General features: G+C 43.5%; 1 protein-coding gene across 4 annotated transcripts in view; it reads right to left on the reverse strand.

The window, feature by feature from the left end:
* The window catches only part of PHACTR2 (phosphatase and actin regulator 2), a 143,734-nt gene that overhangs the window by 77,502 nt on the left and 49,186 nt on the right, over positions 1–17,046 (reverse strand). The window contains exon 1 of one of the 4 annotated variants that reach the window (XM_042795893.1): positions 2,573–2,788. The exons of the other annotated variants lie outside the window; for them this stretch is intronic. Within the exon in view, the coding sequence (XP_042651827.1) occupies positions 2,573–2,615 (43 nt within the window). The 5' untranslated portion in view covers positions 2,616–2,788. Of the gene's footprint in view, positions 1–2,572; positions 2,789–17,046 lie in introns of those variants that run through there. 4 annotated transcript variants of the gene reach the window in all.

Genomic DNA, 17,046 nt, shown 5'->3' on the forward strand with positions numbered 1-17,046 from the left:
TATACTGACCATCTACCATTCACAGTTATGGGAGATGATTAAAGCCCTGATACTCCTGTCCAAAATACTTCAACACCCACTCACCTGCAGCTGATGGCAAACTCTAGTGAAAGAGCGTTGCTACCAAAGAAAGTTCCAATGCGGCATGAAAATTTGACTCTTCCTCTCTTTAGGGGCACTCTAATCTGCCTCATATGAGTCTACATTTGCCCAGTAGAGAAGCACTTTGAGTTTTATGGTTAGGCCTCAGTCTTGTTCTTAACCCAATGGGAAAGTGCCACTAGGACCTTGGTCTCTGTTTAAGTACTTCAGCATGTATTTCCCTTTCCAAGAGTAAAATCTTTAAATGAAAGTAAATCTTAAAAAAAAAAAAAAAAAAAAAAAAATCAGGGAATGGGCTGGGGTCCATACTGAGTATTGTATTATGCAGATATTTTATCTCTTTTAACACTCTCTGACTTTCAGGAAAAATCTTTTATTTCAGTTTTCTACACCAAATCATGTTCACCTTACCAGTCCACCCAAAGGCCCCACGGTGATTTACTAGGGGTGCCCTCCCTGATGCCCAACCAACAGCCCCTCTGAGCCCTGCAGGGGCACAGCAGAGATCAGAGGGCAGGATCTGAGCCTGGGGAGGCTGGCATGGCTGGGGAAAAGAAGGGAGCAAGCAGGCAAGTAACTTCTTGCAGCTGCTTTTGTGTGGCTCGATGGGGATCTGAATGCACCATTGATTCCCTTGCACTAAAACAGATTTGTAGCCCCTGCAAGTGAAAGACAGGGATCTCCTTCAACTCTAATCTCTAGCAGCTGTCAAAGACTTAAATGGCTTGTAGTTGGCTGGCACGCCAAAATCAACTAAGATTTTAGGACTACTTGCCTAAGGGGCAACCCATCTGAACTGGAACCAATGGAAGTCGCTCTCCTGCCCTGATCAGAACTGGATGGGGCCTCCCAAACTTTGCAGTGTATTAAGCATTCAGACCATACCTGTGTAGCAGGCTAGAGAAAACAAATGACTGCACCCTGAAGAATCCATGCCACCCAGAAACCTACCTGCCCCCATGGTTTCTTGTTGAGGATATACTCTCCCAACATCTTCAACAGGGCTGAAAGTGCAGTGGGACTGGTCTTCTGTGAAACTTCCCAAAGGTGCTATTGGTGTCTCATCACAAGTGAAGTGCTTTTAAAATGGTGATGACTAGATTTTACTTGGCAACATTGAAGTAGCATCACCATAACTTACACCTTCAGATATCTGTCTCTTATTGCTCCTGATGGAAAATCTTGGACTCAGAAAAGAATTCAAGGGTGACTGTTGTTCTTTTAACTAAAACTAAATAAAACTAAAACTAGCAATCCAGTCAAATTATTGCCTGCTACCATTCTGCCACGGGAACACAAGCACGGCAGCTAGCAATAGCCAAGATATGGGCCCCCTCCCAGGCAAAATACCCTCACAATAGACTTTTGCACACAAGAGTTTGGATGCATTTTTGTACAGGAAGTTTAACAAAAACTTCTAACCAGTCCATCTGTTTCCTTACATCTGCTTCCCGACGCCTACCTTGATATAATTCTAATGTGCTGGCTGCTGGGTAAAACCTTCAACAGGATGGCGAAATTTATTGGAAACGGTCAAATTTCTCTTTCATGCAATGTTTGGCAGGAGAAAAAATCATCCAAAATTTTGACTGGGATGGTATGACTGGGAAGCTGTACCACTGGCAACACAATGGAGCTTTTCTGAAAATGTATGTGTTATTACTAAAACTATTCCTTGAAACACCCATGAAGAAAATAAAAGGGGAAGAAGAAAGTTTGTTGCACTGTCTCCTATTTGACAAAACATTCCCACCTTAACAGCAATAAGCAAATTAAGAATAAAGTTCAGACTTCAGAATTAAACTCTACAACAGGTCTTGCTTATTTAAGTGGATGCAAAGGAAACAAGCATTGAGGAAAAACATGCGTGCAGTGACATTTTTGCAGAAAACTTCAAACCTCGGTGGAGTTAATTTAGATTCTACATTCTATTACTATGGGAAGAGACACTCTCTGTTTTTCAGCAACTAACACACACCGGGTTATCCTAACATGCCTCCAAACAGCATTCCCAAGCAGTCCGTACTATCCTCAAACAGCTGCAAACAGCTAGGACTGGTTTATTGGGGGGGGGGGGGGGGGGGGGGGAAGTCCCACTCACACTCTATTTATTTATTTTCAATAGTGTGCTTATACATAAAATGTCCTGGAGCCGAAAGCAACCAGATGGGCGGGTTACTCGCCGCGCCGCTGGGCGAGGTGCCAGAGCTCCTTTCCACCCCCCCACACCCCCCCTTTCTTTTTTCCCCCCTTCCTACTTGTTTATTAAAGGGGAAAACAGGACCCGCAAGCCCCCGGGGAGGCGGGGGGCACCGCGGAGACCCCGTCCCCCGGGGGTGCCGCGCCGGGCCCCCCGTCCCCGCCGCGGTCCGAGGGAAGGGGCGGGCGGGCGGCGGCAGCGCACCCCCCGCTCCCCGGAGCCCCCCGCCCGCCCCGTCCCGTCCCTCCGCCGGCTCCCCTCGCTACTCACCGCCGGCCGGCTCGGGAAGCGTGGAGACCGAGGTCTGGCCCATGGCTTGGCCGGGAGGCGCTCAGGCCGCCCGCCGGGCGCGCAGCCTCCGCCGCGGCTGGTTCCGGGGGGCCATCTCGCTTTCCGCCGGGGCCGCGCTCCCCGCCGCGCCGCCCGCCGGCTGCCCGGGGCCGGCTGCGGGCCGCCGGCTGCCCGTCATCCCGTCCTGCTGCCGCTCGGCGCGGAGCCGCGGCCGCAGCGCCCCGCCGTTACCGTTCCCCCCCCCCCCCCCCGCCCCCTCCCCAACCCAGCCCCTGGGGCGCCGCCTCGCCCCCGCCCGGGCCCGGCGGGGGGAGGCCGCGCTGCCGCCTGCCCGGGTCCCGGCTGCGGGGCAGCGGCACGGGAGGGACGGTAGAAGTCTTAAGTCTTTCTTTCAAAGTCTTTCTTTAAAAAGTGGGGGGAAAAAAAAAAAACAAAAACAAACCAAACAAACAAACAAACAAACAAAACAACCGCCCTGAAGTAGACGGAGATGGGGAAAGCCGGTGCTTGCTTGCTCGGCGGGCCGCCCCCGCGCCCCTGCCTGACTCCTGCCCTTCTCCCAAGTCCCAAACGTTGGTCCAGACAAAATTATTCCCACCCCTCCTCTGGAGGTACGGGGCAAACGCGCGGCAGCGGCAGGGAGCGACGCCGCCGCCCTGCTCCGAGGCGCCGCGCTGCTGGGAGCAGCTTTCAGGGCTTTGCCACTGTCACGAGTGGGCAGGGAACGACTGGGCAGGGCAGCTCGTGGGGTCGTTCCGAGCCCTTGTTTCGCTGTGACGGCGGTCTGAAAAAGTGCCCGGCCCTTGACTCTCTCACAGGTGCATAATCGAAGACGGGACCAGTTTTAATTTTGAAAGAAAGAGGATAGTCTAAGACAGCAGGATGCAGGCAGGGCTCTGCCGTAACTAGTGACAGGAAGGGACATCATCAATTGGATAAATTAATGGGGAAGATGGGGAGAAATAGAGATTGTGCATAGCCTGAGGGCAAAAGGAACAAAGGTTTATTTTGTTTTTCTTAGTTCATAACCATAATCTAAGCAGTCATGCAAGTTTAATGCTGGAGTGATGCAAAAAAAAAAAAAAAATTCAAACCAACACCCCCCCCCCATACCCCGCAAACCACCTCAAATACCTAGTAGCTATTACTATGCAGTATCTAGAAACATGCAAGGAGATGCATATGCATCACAGGAGGACACTTGAGGCTTATCTAAAGAATATGCTAAAGAACTTCTGTTAGCAAGACGTGGTAAAATTACTGGTTTTGAGTGGCCTGGAAATCCTAGAGGGGCTGACCAAAGAGATTTCTGAGCTGCTGGTCTTTGCATGTGTTGGCACTGTGGTGATGTTTCAGGATGTGGAGAAGTGTGTTAGTGTGGGGCCTGCACCCGGGAAGCAAATGGAGTACCACAGGTAGCGGCCGTCTGGGTAGCCTGGCATCAGTTACAGGCAGAAGAGATGTGGTCATCAGCTAATACATAGTGGACAGAGACGAGTACAGCTAACACTAGTCTTTATGTTCTTTGTAGAAAATAAGCAGGTCTTTAATTTCCTCATTTTATATGATTACACATTAAATTGCCAGAGGTACGGGCTTTAGTGCAATAGACTTCTGCTAGGTACTTGATTTTGTAAGAGAGAAAAAAGTGAGGACAATACAAAATTAGTAAAGCACAAACAGATCAAGAACTAAATGAAAAGCAGATCAATTTTTCAAGTAGCACTACCATTTAATGAAGGTGTTTCTGTTGGGGAGCTGTGGGGAAGCTCTTCAGTGTTTTCATTTAAAAGACTAAATAAATAAATCACCACCAGCAGCAATTTTAGATGGAGTAAATATTACCAGAGTGATAATGAGGATGAGTCAGTCACAGTTACCTGGATTATTTAATAATCTCAACCCTTTCAAACAAGTAAGCTTTAACAGGATCAAAAGAAGAAAAAAGTCAGACTTGTAGGATGGAGCAAAACAGCCTACAGGACCAAGGAAGGTATCTTAGGAAGCTGCTCCATGTAGGATGTCAGAGAAATTCAACACGAGCTCTGAGTGAGCTTGTGCTGGTAGAAAAGGGAGATGATATTCACATACAGATGTGCAAATAGGAAAGGTGTAGGTAGAAATCCCATTGCATTGTTTCACTTTTTGTCAGACAAAAAATGCTGTCCCATGTCCAGTGTTGTTTTCTGCCCTTTAAAAAAAGAGCTGGATGGTGGGAGTCAGCTCAGAAGAGATCCCCAAGATGAGATGGAAAGTACAGAAAGTGCTCTTCCACAAAAGGGTTGAAGAAGGCTGGTGCCAACGCGCTTGGGAAAGATTGAGGCATTGCATTTTAACCTAACAGTGCCTTTGCAGGGAGAGAATAGCATTGCAGCACCGCTGGGCATTCAGACTCTGAAGGCAAGGCTCTTTGCCTGACACCTCCAAATCCCAGCCCTGTACAAAGCAGAGTTGAAGACAAGTGAGTGGGGTAGTACAGATGCACTGGGCTGAATTATCTGAATTATGCAATGGAAGCCAAGAGGAAGGTAGGTGGTCTAATGGTCCCTTCTTCAAGCCAAGGAAAGGCTTTTGGAAGGGTGGCTTGTTGAACAACCGACTCCTGTTACTTATTTCTCATGAGAGTTTTTTGCATTGATTCCCCACATTTATTTTTCTTACCTTGAAAAATGATTTTTAGAGGGTTTGTTTTGAGAAACTTGAGTTACCTCCTTGGAGTCACTTGTAAACAGGAACATAAAAGTGTCCCTGCCTGCCTCCGATGAATCTCATTAATTTTGTCAAAGGAAATTGTGTTTCCCTGCTACATAAAAGCTCAGTTTTACAATGCAAAAGTATATATCATCTGACTGCAACAATTCCTGTGAAGTAATAAATTCCTCAAGGTCGATTCGTAAACTGATAAAACGGGTATAGTTCTCACATCCTCCAGTGTAGTTGAATTAGTAGCCAATTTCTTTTGGTTCTTGTGTGTGTTTGTTTTGTTTTTCTTCCTAAGTTAACTGATGGTGATGACTTTGTTTTATATGTTTTCCCTGCAGCCACCTCATTTTTAAGGGTCCTGTCTTCATACTTCAGTGATGCTTGGTGATATGTGGCAGAACTAATCAAATATAGTTACTGCTTTAGAAAGTAGGGAGTGGCAGTTCTAGTAGGGAACACAAATGTTGATTTATAGCACTAACAGATTATAGGCATCACGTTGCATAGAATAAGAAAATAAGAAAATGAAGTTTCTGCTTATAAAAGTTTACCAAAAAAAGCAACAAGAAATAATTTACTTGCATTAGAAAATTTAAAGGTCTTGTTAAGGGTATTTTTATTCATGATGGACAAGATACTGGGAGCATCCAATACTATCATCATAGATTCTTTATTCAGCTTTTGTAAAGTGGGCAAAAATAAATATCTTGTCTTGATCCTGAACAGGGAATACTAATTGAATCATAAAATAGTACTGGTCCATTCCACAGTTATGTCTCTGCTTCATTTCCTGACTAAAGATGCAGAGGGGCAATGTATCAGACTACACACAGTCATCAATGATCATCAAATTAGAATAAAAAAACCAACAAAACACTTTTCTGCTTAGCTCCTGCTTTTTAAGCCATTTGATTTAAGAATTCAGCTTATGACTCACTGATAGAAGGGAATGAACCCTGAATCCTCAACACTGCATGAAAAGACATCTACCGATGTGACCTATGAGAGAAACTGGGCTGTTGAAAGCAAATATATACTATATTTCTCCTATGTAGAGCTATATTTATGTAATTGCCTCGACACAGAAGGGATTCTAGCATCCTACTGACATTCTCATATGAGCATCCACACAAAATAGATACATTTAACTTTCAGTTGTCTGCAGACTTTTATTCTGCGGTATGATAGAGATATTTTAATCTGTGCATTAAATTTCTTGCCATGTTGGTAGCTGGCGTTTAGGACAGTTAAAAGTTTAAGGATACAATAATGCTTGATAACTGATTCTAGCAGAGATTTGAGATTGCAGTTATGTAGATAAAATACATTTTTATTGGGTATACTCTTTTTTTTTTTTTTTTTTGGATTTAGATGAGTTTATCTATGATGTGTTTGGATGTATGTTCCATTTTGCCTTTAAACAGCTAATAAGATGAGACACAAATGGACTACCCAGCAATTTGCAGTTACTATAGGGTTCTGGGGTTTCTTGAAATCCACAATTGCAAGCAAAGCAAAAATGTCCTGGGAAGAGAAAAGTGATAATTTCAGGATTAAAATTTCCATGATCATTTTAGTCAGGGCTAATCTTGTACTGAAGGAAATGCTGCAACAAGGTGCTAGAATGTGAATATGTCCTCTATTAGGTGGGGAAGCACAGGTTCAGCTGATGGGGTGAGTTGTGCCAGACTGTTCTGACACAACATCAGCATCAGTGGGGTTCCTGGACCCAGTGTCCCTGTTAGATTTCAGATTTCAGATTTCAGTGTCAGTGGTAATACTGCGATTATCTGATTGCCTCATGCTACATGCACAGTTCTTCCCTTATTGTCCCAGGTTACTGTGTTGGGTACTGTGGTGAGTACTGCTAAACAGATACTCCGCTGTCCCTCAACAACTGAAATCTTCCACAGAAAGAGGAAGAACAGCTTCTTCATGAACTCCAGCTGTGTTTGTAAAACAAGAATATTGGACTTGTGTGAATGACTGGTGTGAGATCTCTTCACAGAAAAGAATGTAAAACTTCAAAATTGTTCCCAAGTCAGGATAAAACGATCTATCTCACATATCAAAGAGCAAGTTCCTTCCCATCAATAAAGCTTCAAAGACAGCTGTATTTCGGTGTGTTTACTATACTGGGATGATGGATGGCAATAGATGACCTACAACTTGTAGGTTGCTGTTGCCCAATCCTTAGAATTCTGTAGGCTCATTTAAAGTAAAGAGGCATTTTAGAAAGGTGACTATTACTCTTCCTTCAGTCACCAAAATTAATTTATAGCACTAAATATAACAGAAGCTATAATGAGGGGCTATCACATTTAACCTCAAGGTTTGTAATGCAGGGCTGGCAAACGCATTCAACCTTGTAACAGGAAAAAAAAAAAAAAATATTACTCAAGTGCTTATCAGGATAAACCAAGAGGATGGAACTGAGTCCAGAACAGAAATGATCCAGATAGGTCATTTCTTGTGTGGTCCTCTCGGCCCTCCACACCCACTCACAACGCCTGTCAGTGTGCAGAACTGGTGGAAGATGAGCAGCACCATGTCCTGCAGGCTGCAAAGCTGTATGATTCAGTGAATGAAGCAAAGGTTATGTCATGAACACACACAAGCAAGAAGATAAGTAATTTTTTTAGTCATGGGTCACGTTAAGGTTTCTAACAATGACATTGAATTTGTACCTGCCTGTAGAGAACTTGCAGTTACAAAGGAAAAGAGTTTGGGAAGGGCACCACCAAAATCAGTTTGTTTGAGGACACGACCAGTGGTTAAGTAAAAAGCTAATTCTGTTTTCTTGGAAACTGAATGCAGTTCTTAAACAGGCACTGTCAAAATAAAATCACAGGCCATATTAATGGATTATACTGGTGTTGTATTGGGAATTTAGGCCGTTTCCTTTTAAAGACCAGGGACTTCTGTAATAACCCTAGATTATTCTCTTATTTGGAAATATTTTAAAATATTTTGATGTGTTATTTTTTACTCTTAATGCCTTAGCAGTGCTATGTTCTTGCCAGTGTCACTTCCCATTTCCAATGCACAACTACAGTGCAAAAAAAAGGAATTTGAAATCTTCATTAATGAAGAGGCTGTTGTCTTAGGGAGTGATCATCACCAGTCTTCATCCTTCAAAAAAACACACTATATATACTATCTACACAGTTCAATGGAAGGCATCTATACAGAATAACTAACTGAGAGGAGCTTGTATAATTCAGTCTCTAAATTTGGAAGCTAGGGGTTCAAACCCTTGGACCAGAAACATTACTACGCAAATGAGGTCTATTCTGATTAAAATTTATAGCAGATATTTCTTGTGCGAGATTTGCTTGGTCAGGTTAAGACTGCACTGGGAGACAGATAGCAAGGCCCTTACCTATGGGAGGTCTGAGATGCTCAGAGTTGTTTAGTATTCAGGTGATCTCAAGTCCTGTTTTAATGTCCCTTCTTATTTATCCTTACCAGCTCGTTACCATCACAGGTGGGAAAAGAGCACAGCTGGGTAAACTCGTTCCTGGTGATTTGGCACCCACAGGCTTTCTTTCTGCTCACAAATTATCTGCAAATAGGTTATGCACTTGCAAACTTGTTTGCTACTCTAAATTATTCACCATAACCATTTGTAAACCAATTTCAGAGACTGGGAAGCAGGTAAGCAATTCATGGCAACAGCAGTTCAATAATTTATGACCCAGGCTGTGTGCTTGGTGCCCTCAGTTGTGAGCCTCCTTTTTTGCTGACTCAGGGGTGCTATCTCTGACTGGAGGAAACTTTCACAATAGCTGCAGCAATATGATTTTAAATGGTTAGTAATGAATGCTTATAAATCTACTAATGTGGTTTTATCAACTGATCTGTGACTTTTGTTGTACCCTTTACCTTAATGTTACTCCTGCCTATATTAAGTAACTGTTTGGCAAGTTGTTCTAGGAAAGGCTTCTACAAACTTGAACATTGCAAGTATGTTGAAAAATCTCCATTTTCATTTTAATAACAGTTTGCAGTTTCTTGTGGTACTGTACACACTGAACTTTTAAAGTAATTCACATTATGTGTGTGGTTGAAAGGCAGAAAATAGAAGGAAAATGGTCCAAACACAAACACTTTGGGAGTCATAGAAAGTAGATTGACTCGTCTCCTGCATGTGCTCCTCAGCTTCAGAAACTGCCCTGCTCCCCCACTGCTCTTCCTTCTAACATTTCAATTTCTACACGCTTCATCTCCACCTCAGTTCCGTTCCACAACATATTTCGAAGGTGTTTTCTTTCCCTAATGTTCCTTAAAGGCAAATTCTAAAACCCTATATCCCTCTGAGTTCTTTGACTTTTTCTCTATCCCATGGTTGTTGCTAATGTTTGTTTACTTCACTTGCAAAGATTGGGAGTCAGTTCCCTTTCTTTGCCTCAGCAAGCCTGGCTGACACAGGGACCTCCCTTTTCTCACAGACCTGGAGTATTTAGCTAATTATCTGGGGCATTGTTATTTTCATATCTACTGTATTAAAATGTTACTGGCTGCCTAAAGACTTATGACGTAAGTAGCAGAAGTAGTGTAACCCAGGTTTTGGAGAACTTCTAGTGCAAGATTATGAAAGGTGGGCAAATGAAAGATTCAGACCCTGAATAATCAGACTCTTCTGACACTAACAGTGTTGGGCTTTTTAAAAACTGAATTTACTGAAAATTAATACACTATAAGAAATGTGTGTTCTTCAGGGCAACGATCTTGTCTTCTTTTAAGAAGGCTAAACACTGCGCAGTTGATGCTGCAAAAACCTACCCTCTGTCTTTTTTTTAAAGCACCAAGCAGAGCTGACATCCTGGATCACATTGTGTCCCTAACCCTACACCAGATATTCCTGGAAAAAGCTGAAGAACCTCACAGTAGATGTCACGACATATTACCCAAAGTCTGTAAGGTCCTACCCTAATACTTAATAACAGTCCTGGTTCAAATTGAAAACTTTAAGTTTTCAAAAATTCTTCTACATGTTTGTCATAGTTGATAACAAGAACTCTTGATATCAGTGTTCATACATGATAATTTCCTTTGTGCCTCATACTGACTCCTTGATCCCAGCACCTCCTCTTGAGTTGTGTTTCGCTATGCGGTGGCAATGATCTGACAGTACAGGACAGCATTTCCTTTCCAGGCATAAAATAACCACCAGACATTTTCCAATCAAGCGTGTGTTTGTTACCAGATATCAACTTTGTCCAGGGTTCCAGATTTATGATGAAAGACAAAAAGGACTACATTAAAAATTATAAATAGCATTCTGCCTGTCCTAGTTCAAGCCACTGGGGAAGAAGAAAGCAATGGCGTAAAAATTACATGCCGGAGCGTAGAGTTCAACAGGAGTCGGGTTTCTGCCAGGTTTTCAAATGCTTTAGCCACTGCAAGTTCATATCAGTAGTTACAATAAATGGAGCAGACTGGCCCCTTCAACTGATACGGGTTGGCATGTCCCCAGCAGGGAAGATGAGGTAGTACAGCTAAAAGCAGCTGGAGGTCTGTCCTTACTGCAGGACACCACCTTTCCTCCTCCAGCTCTTCTCTCAAGGCCTGTTGAACTTTTCATTGTGTTCACCATAGCAGTGGTTGCAGTACTAGAGCTCCCTAATTCATCATTTCAAGGAAAGGTTCCTACCAGCTGGACCGGCTCCCCTTAGGCTGCTTTTCTCTCTTTCTCTCCCATTTGGGCAACCTCTGGATGCCTCCTAGCTGCGACAAAGTCCAATTATCCAGGAGAACTTCTGTGCTCTCCAGTGGGTCCAGCAGTACCTCCTCACTTGAGAGAAGTCAGCCATGATACTAGCCCAGCTGCACTAACCATTTTCCTTAGGAAAACACAGCTTTCTGCTCTTCAGGGCATGTGTGGTGGTTGCTGGCTGTGGCTTTCCCTCTATGGCTCCAAGCTCCTTAATGAATCACTGATTTTTGGCACTGAAGCAAAATAAACACATCATTTTGGATGCCTTAGAGCAGGTTTTTGAATCATAGAAAGTGAAAGGTTTAATAAAATGTGCAGGCTGCGTAGCTAAAAGTTGCAAAAATGCCAGAAAATGCAAATCTGAAGGTCACAACAGAACCGTTAGCTCAACAGTTGTTCACATCTTGTATATTTTCTAGAATACATGGAGAGGGGTTACCTAGTGTATGAGCTACAGCTCTCACCAGGAAAAAACAGTAGAAGACAACAGCATAGTGGAGCAGGATCACTCATCAGCATGACAGTCAGATGACAACTTCTTTCTTTCGTCTTCTGTTTATTAACTGGTTCAGTGTAACTACACATAGCACAGCAGATTTTTACACTGATGCTCCCTAGCCTATGTAAAGGGGAAAAAAAGAGATCAACAAAATATTTGGCAGGCACACTGAATGAAGTTTCTCAGTTGCTCAGGCCAGTTGTGTGTATATACCCTGTCATGCACTTTGGCCCTTTCAAAGTGCCTGAGCCTGTCTATGACTTCAACACATCCATTTGCTTTGCTGACTTGAGTGAGAATTGAGAAAAAGTTTCGAAAGTGTTTGGCACAACTGTTCATCTAGTTCCTCTCCATTCAATCAGATTTTAGAATGAATTTAAATGTATTGCTGGACTATAATTAGCTTTGAAGGGCAGAAGACCACAGGGGACTGGCCCTTTCCTCTTTAAATGGGCAGCTGTAGAGATACTACCTTAGACAATATCCTGAATACCAGCAAAGTTTGAAACGTGGACCCATGCCTGATTAACAGCCAAAAATCAAAATAATCTCTGCCTTGGGCAAATCAAAATCATTCCCTATGAAGCTGGTTTACTACAGAAATCTGTAGACCAAAATACAAGTTTCAGCCTTCAGTTTCATTTATCCCCATGTTTCTACTACTATGAAAATGTGGACCTTTTTTTTTATCCTACTGGGAAAATGCATTTTTTCCACTCTCCCATGACTCAAAAACATCTGAAAGATTCTTCCTCCAAGCTTAAGAAAAAGAGAGGGGGAAAACTTCACCTTTTGGCAAAGATACAGAATGGAAATTTTTGACTTAAAAGAGGATTTGCAAAATAAAATAAAAGAAGCATGTGAAAACAAGGGGTTATAATGGAAACTATTTTCATAGCCAGCTCTAAAGTAAGCACTGCTGTTCCAGAGACACATGGTACTGATGCAAACATTGGTTTGAGGCCAAACCCCCTAGCATGCTAGTGGAATCCGGAAGCACTACAATATTAAATACACCTCAAAATATATGTCAGACATCTCCCTGTGTCTGTTGCTCTTACTCTGCACAGCATGACACAATACACTTAATTCATCAGTGTCTGCAGAGTAACTGAATAAGGGGCCGGTGGCAGACGTGCTCTACTTTCCTTGGGCTGGATTCTTTCCTGCACCATGCTCCCCAAATGGTCTTCTGCAAGACCAGGCTTATTATTCCCGTTTTACAAATATTGAGCCAATATCCACTTTCCATCTGAAGCACTTATACAGCATCTATTATTACAGTGTGTGAGCACCCCTCACTGGTCTGAGGGAAGTGTTGTTATCCCCAAGGTAGGATTTCCACATTTCATCTGGAGTGATGGGGGGAGGGAGGGTGCTACAAAAGGGACGAGGACATCCTGCTCAGCTGCCTCCCTGTTGGCAGACTCTTCCTGCTATCTTCTGTCTGCTTCTGCCAGCTGCTCCAAGGCAGTTGACCTGCCCTGGGCGGTTTTCTGTCATGAAAAAAACCTTTTTGAACCTACCACGATTACAGTTATGGTGCTTGGCCTGCATCTTTGCCTATTGATTAGAAAAGCCCACAACCAGTTAAAATTGTCCTAATCAGGGGCATAAGATGAATCGTCTGTTTTTGTGCAGCCTGGCTCTTCAGCAGATTCGTGGCTTTTGTTCATGGTTCTTGCCTCGCGATAAAATGCAAACACCAACTGAAATTTTCCCCAGGAGTGGAGCTGGTGGAACATCCCCCTCTGCCACCTGAATTCTCCAGAGGTTTAAGAGAGGAGCCACGTCCCCTCCCTGTGGGCTCTGTTGGGGTCTGCCCAGCTGCAGATACACACAAGCACTAGCAGAGCACTGGCTCAGGCTGCTTCTCCTCTGCCAGGTCTGGTGCCAGCTCCACACAGGGCTCAAGAGCTGTGGTTAGAGGCCACCGTACTGGAGTGTTATTGTACAAGCCTATTTCCCTCAGGAAGGCAGACCAAAACCTCCGGCTTGGCACCTCCAAGCACGTGTGTGTGGCTGCTCCTACCTGCTGGCCCTGAGACGGACCCAGGCTTGGCCAGAAACAGCTGGCTGCTCCGCAGCTCTCTGGGGGGATGGACAGCGGCTGCTCCCTCAGTCACCAGGGAGTGAGGAGATGGGGATGAAAGAGAAGATGTTGCCCCTTGGATCTCTGAAGGCTGGGCCCACCAGCTTTTTCCTCCTCAAAAATGTACCACAGGGGGGGCGTGATGCAGCTCAGCCGCGCAGCATTCATCCAGGCTGCAGATCCCTGTAAAGGCCGGTGGGTCAATCGGTTGGTGGGGTCTGCGGGGCTCCCAAACAGCAGCAAGGCTGGCAAAGCGTGCGACCTGCTCTGCCAGGGAAGAGCAGCCAGCCAAGAGGTTCATAAAGCCTCGTGAACAGGGATGTGTCCAGTGAATGCTGATTTGGGTGGTTGGGCCCTGTGCTTTAGATGTAATGTCAAAAAGGTGTGACTGGTTCAAAGATACAAGTAGATCCAATTTCATGTTTATATGCACACCAACCACCTCCCTCCCTCCCTCCTCAGCAGTTGTTTGGGGGTTTTGTTTTGAACCTTCAGAACAAGCTGCTGTCTTTTGTTCTCAGTGTAGCTTTCTCAGTAGGTTTTACATAGCACTCTTTTCTAAAGCCATCCTTGTTGGCAAACAGTTCATCCCTATTCATCTGTTCACCTTCCATATGAGTGAGTGCATTGCTATGGGAAGGGAGGGTTACCGAGGGTCAGGTTTTGCACCCTTGCCAGTGTGCTGTAGGAGAATTCTGATCTAGTAACCTGCTGATATCTCCCTGGAGAAGGCTGCTTTTAATGAGGCGGAAAGCCTGGCAAGCTTTGCCTTAAGCTCCTCCCATACACGTGACATTTGGTCTCTACATGGCGATTGTTTAAATAAAGTGTCAATCTGTGCGTCTCATTTTGCTTTTTAAATTCTTGTGTGTCATTTGTTTGCTTGTTGGTGGCCAGGGGAACCAGGGTGCTCTAACCATGCTAGTCCTGGGTGGTTTTTTTGTGCTGATCCAGACCGTGTTTAGCTCAGGTTCATTGAGTTGCAAAACCCACACATAAGGAAACTAAAACAATTATTTGAACTAAAGCAGGAATGCCATATGGTTCTTGTGAAAAGTGCTTTTACCAAGACTAAACATCAGTATTATACTTTTTTCTAACTACCTGCTTAATACAGCAGATCATTAATGCAGCACATTTAGTTAGTTAAAATGAACACATTTCATTAAAATTCAGCAGCATTAGAGCCAGATGGGCTGCAGGAGAAAAAATGCAGACTTTTAAAGCTAATGTAAATGTAATATTGTTTTCAGCTACAATCCAATTAAATTGGGCTGACAGAAGCTTTCACAGAAATGCTCAGGAAGAGAACTTGTCTGTAAGGAAAATTTATTTAAAGGAAATAGTACTTCAGATATTTTCATGGTTCTGTGGCTCGCTGAATTACATTCCTGTATAGAAGCTGCAAAGCTGATGTAGGAGAGCCAGTAATAAGACCTTTACTGGTATGTTACTTACTGGGAGAAAAAGGACTTAATTTTATAGTGATTACTGTAAGTATCTGAGTGTAGAAAAAAATTAACCTAAGAAGACCCATTGCCAAAGGAAGAAAACACACAGGTCCAAAAACATGACCTGCCCAGGGAGCCCTCACTGCCTCCTCACAGTCCTTGGCATCATTGGGAGCCAGGCTGCAGCGCCAAGCGCCCTCTAAAACCCCAGGGTCAGTGCAAGGCACAGGGGTGCCTTCATGGGCACTGCAAATAGCATCTGCTGAGCTCTCTGGCTGCAAGGCAAATGCATTTGGTTGTAGGGTATGATCCACAAAATCCAGCTTGGCATGATGCTTCAGTACTTTCTATAGAGTCGCTGAGAGAACTGTGCTATCTAGTGTAGGACTTCCCTGTCTCAGGTATAAATATGTTGGCCTTCTTCTTTGCTAGGTCTTAATGGTGTTAAGGAGAGAAAGAAAAAATACCCTACATTAGACACCCACACCCACTCCATTTCTCTTTTTAAACAGTTACCCTTTCCAGAAAAGCTGAGACAGTTCCTTGCACGTTAGCTGTGTACCACAGTAAATAGTTGTTTTCTCCCAAAACGGTAAGCTAAAGTCTATATAAAGTCTCGCCTACACATGTGATGTACCAGGAGGGAGGGAGGTGGTCCCAAGCATTCTCAAGCACAGATCCCACTCACTTAAACTCATGAAATACAACACAAGATGTCAGAGTCTTCATTTTCCCGTGAACTGCACAGTAAATATGAACCGCAACCTTGATTCACACATGGTGATAAAACCCAGTGCCTGTAAATTTATGAATGTAGCTGGCAGTCATTAAGTATATTATGTGGAGGTCAGGCTGATGGTCCCTTCTTTGTTTATTCCTCTTATTTAATGATCCATTGCTGGAAACAGGCTGAAAACTTTCAGAATGTTTTACAACGTATTTATGCGACTGAGAAGTGCGTCCTGTGCTCTCCATCCCCATTATCCTGACATGCCGAGAATAAATCAGAGTGCAGTATGCAGAATAATTAGCATCTGAGGAAAGCACAGAGTGGCTTTCTGTTTTTTCAATGTGTACAGAGAAAATACTGTTCCTTTCTAAAGTAGCCCTTAAGAGAGAACACCTTTTGGTTGAGGGACAAAACAGGGTCACCTTCATTTTGAGCAGTTGAATTCCATAAAAGTCAAATGTCTCAGCATGGGATTGCTCAGCACTCTACTAACTCCTGGTCTCACAAGACAGGTCATGTCTATGGACAGGGGCTGTATCAGTAAAAACATTTACGAAGTGAATATATTTAGACTCATGCATATCCGTGTATAGATACGCTAAATCGATGCAAGTCAGATGAATGTTGACCCAGGTAAAAAGGTACAAATTTTCTTGTGTGGCCAGCACCACTGAAAACTTTCTCAGTGCACAGATGTTTGTGTTAAAACATCCTCCTAATCCTACAAAATTTTTAGAAGTCTGAATAGGAGTTCCGGCAGAGGGACCTCATGCAGTTCAAATCCATGGACTGGAAGAGGTACGGAAAGGAAGACATATCAAAGACACCTATTTACCAGTCAAATGGATAAAAAATTAAATATCTGAATTTTAAGGTATTCTGTTATTAAACTAGTAGGTGAAAAATTACAGTTCAGGCAGCCTGTACAAATCTGTCATTTCCTTATATGATAAATATTAAGTGATTTTATAAATAATTTTCCCCAACAAGTTGACTAAGCTAATATAAGGTAACTGGATCCACAGTTCATGCAAGACATTTTTTGTTTGCATAAGTTGTCTGGTTACATTGGTAACTAATGGACCATAACACCATATTAAGAAAAATCTATATCCTTTCTGAAGTCATTTTAGGCTTGTCTGTCTGTTAATTTTACATTGAATGTAATTTGTCTGACTGGAAGGACCTTTCTGACTGCAAACCGTTCCAACTGCCATGACATTATGTACCTCCCACGTTAATGCTTACTAAAAGATAAG

This window comes from Tyto alba, unplaced genomic scaffold, assembly GCF_018691265.1.
Source record: "Tyto alba isolate M040663 unplaced genomic scaffold, T.alba_DEE_v4.0 Super-Scaffold_22, whole genome shotgun sequence".
Classification (NCBI taxonomy): domain Eukaryota; kingdom Metazoa; phylum Chordata; class Aves; order Strigiformes; family Tytonidae; genus Tyto; species Tyto alba.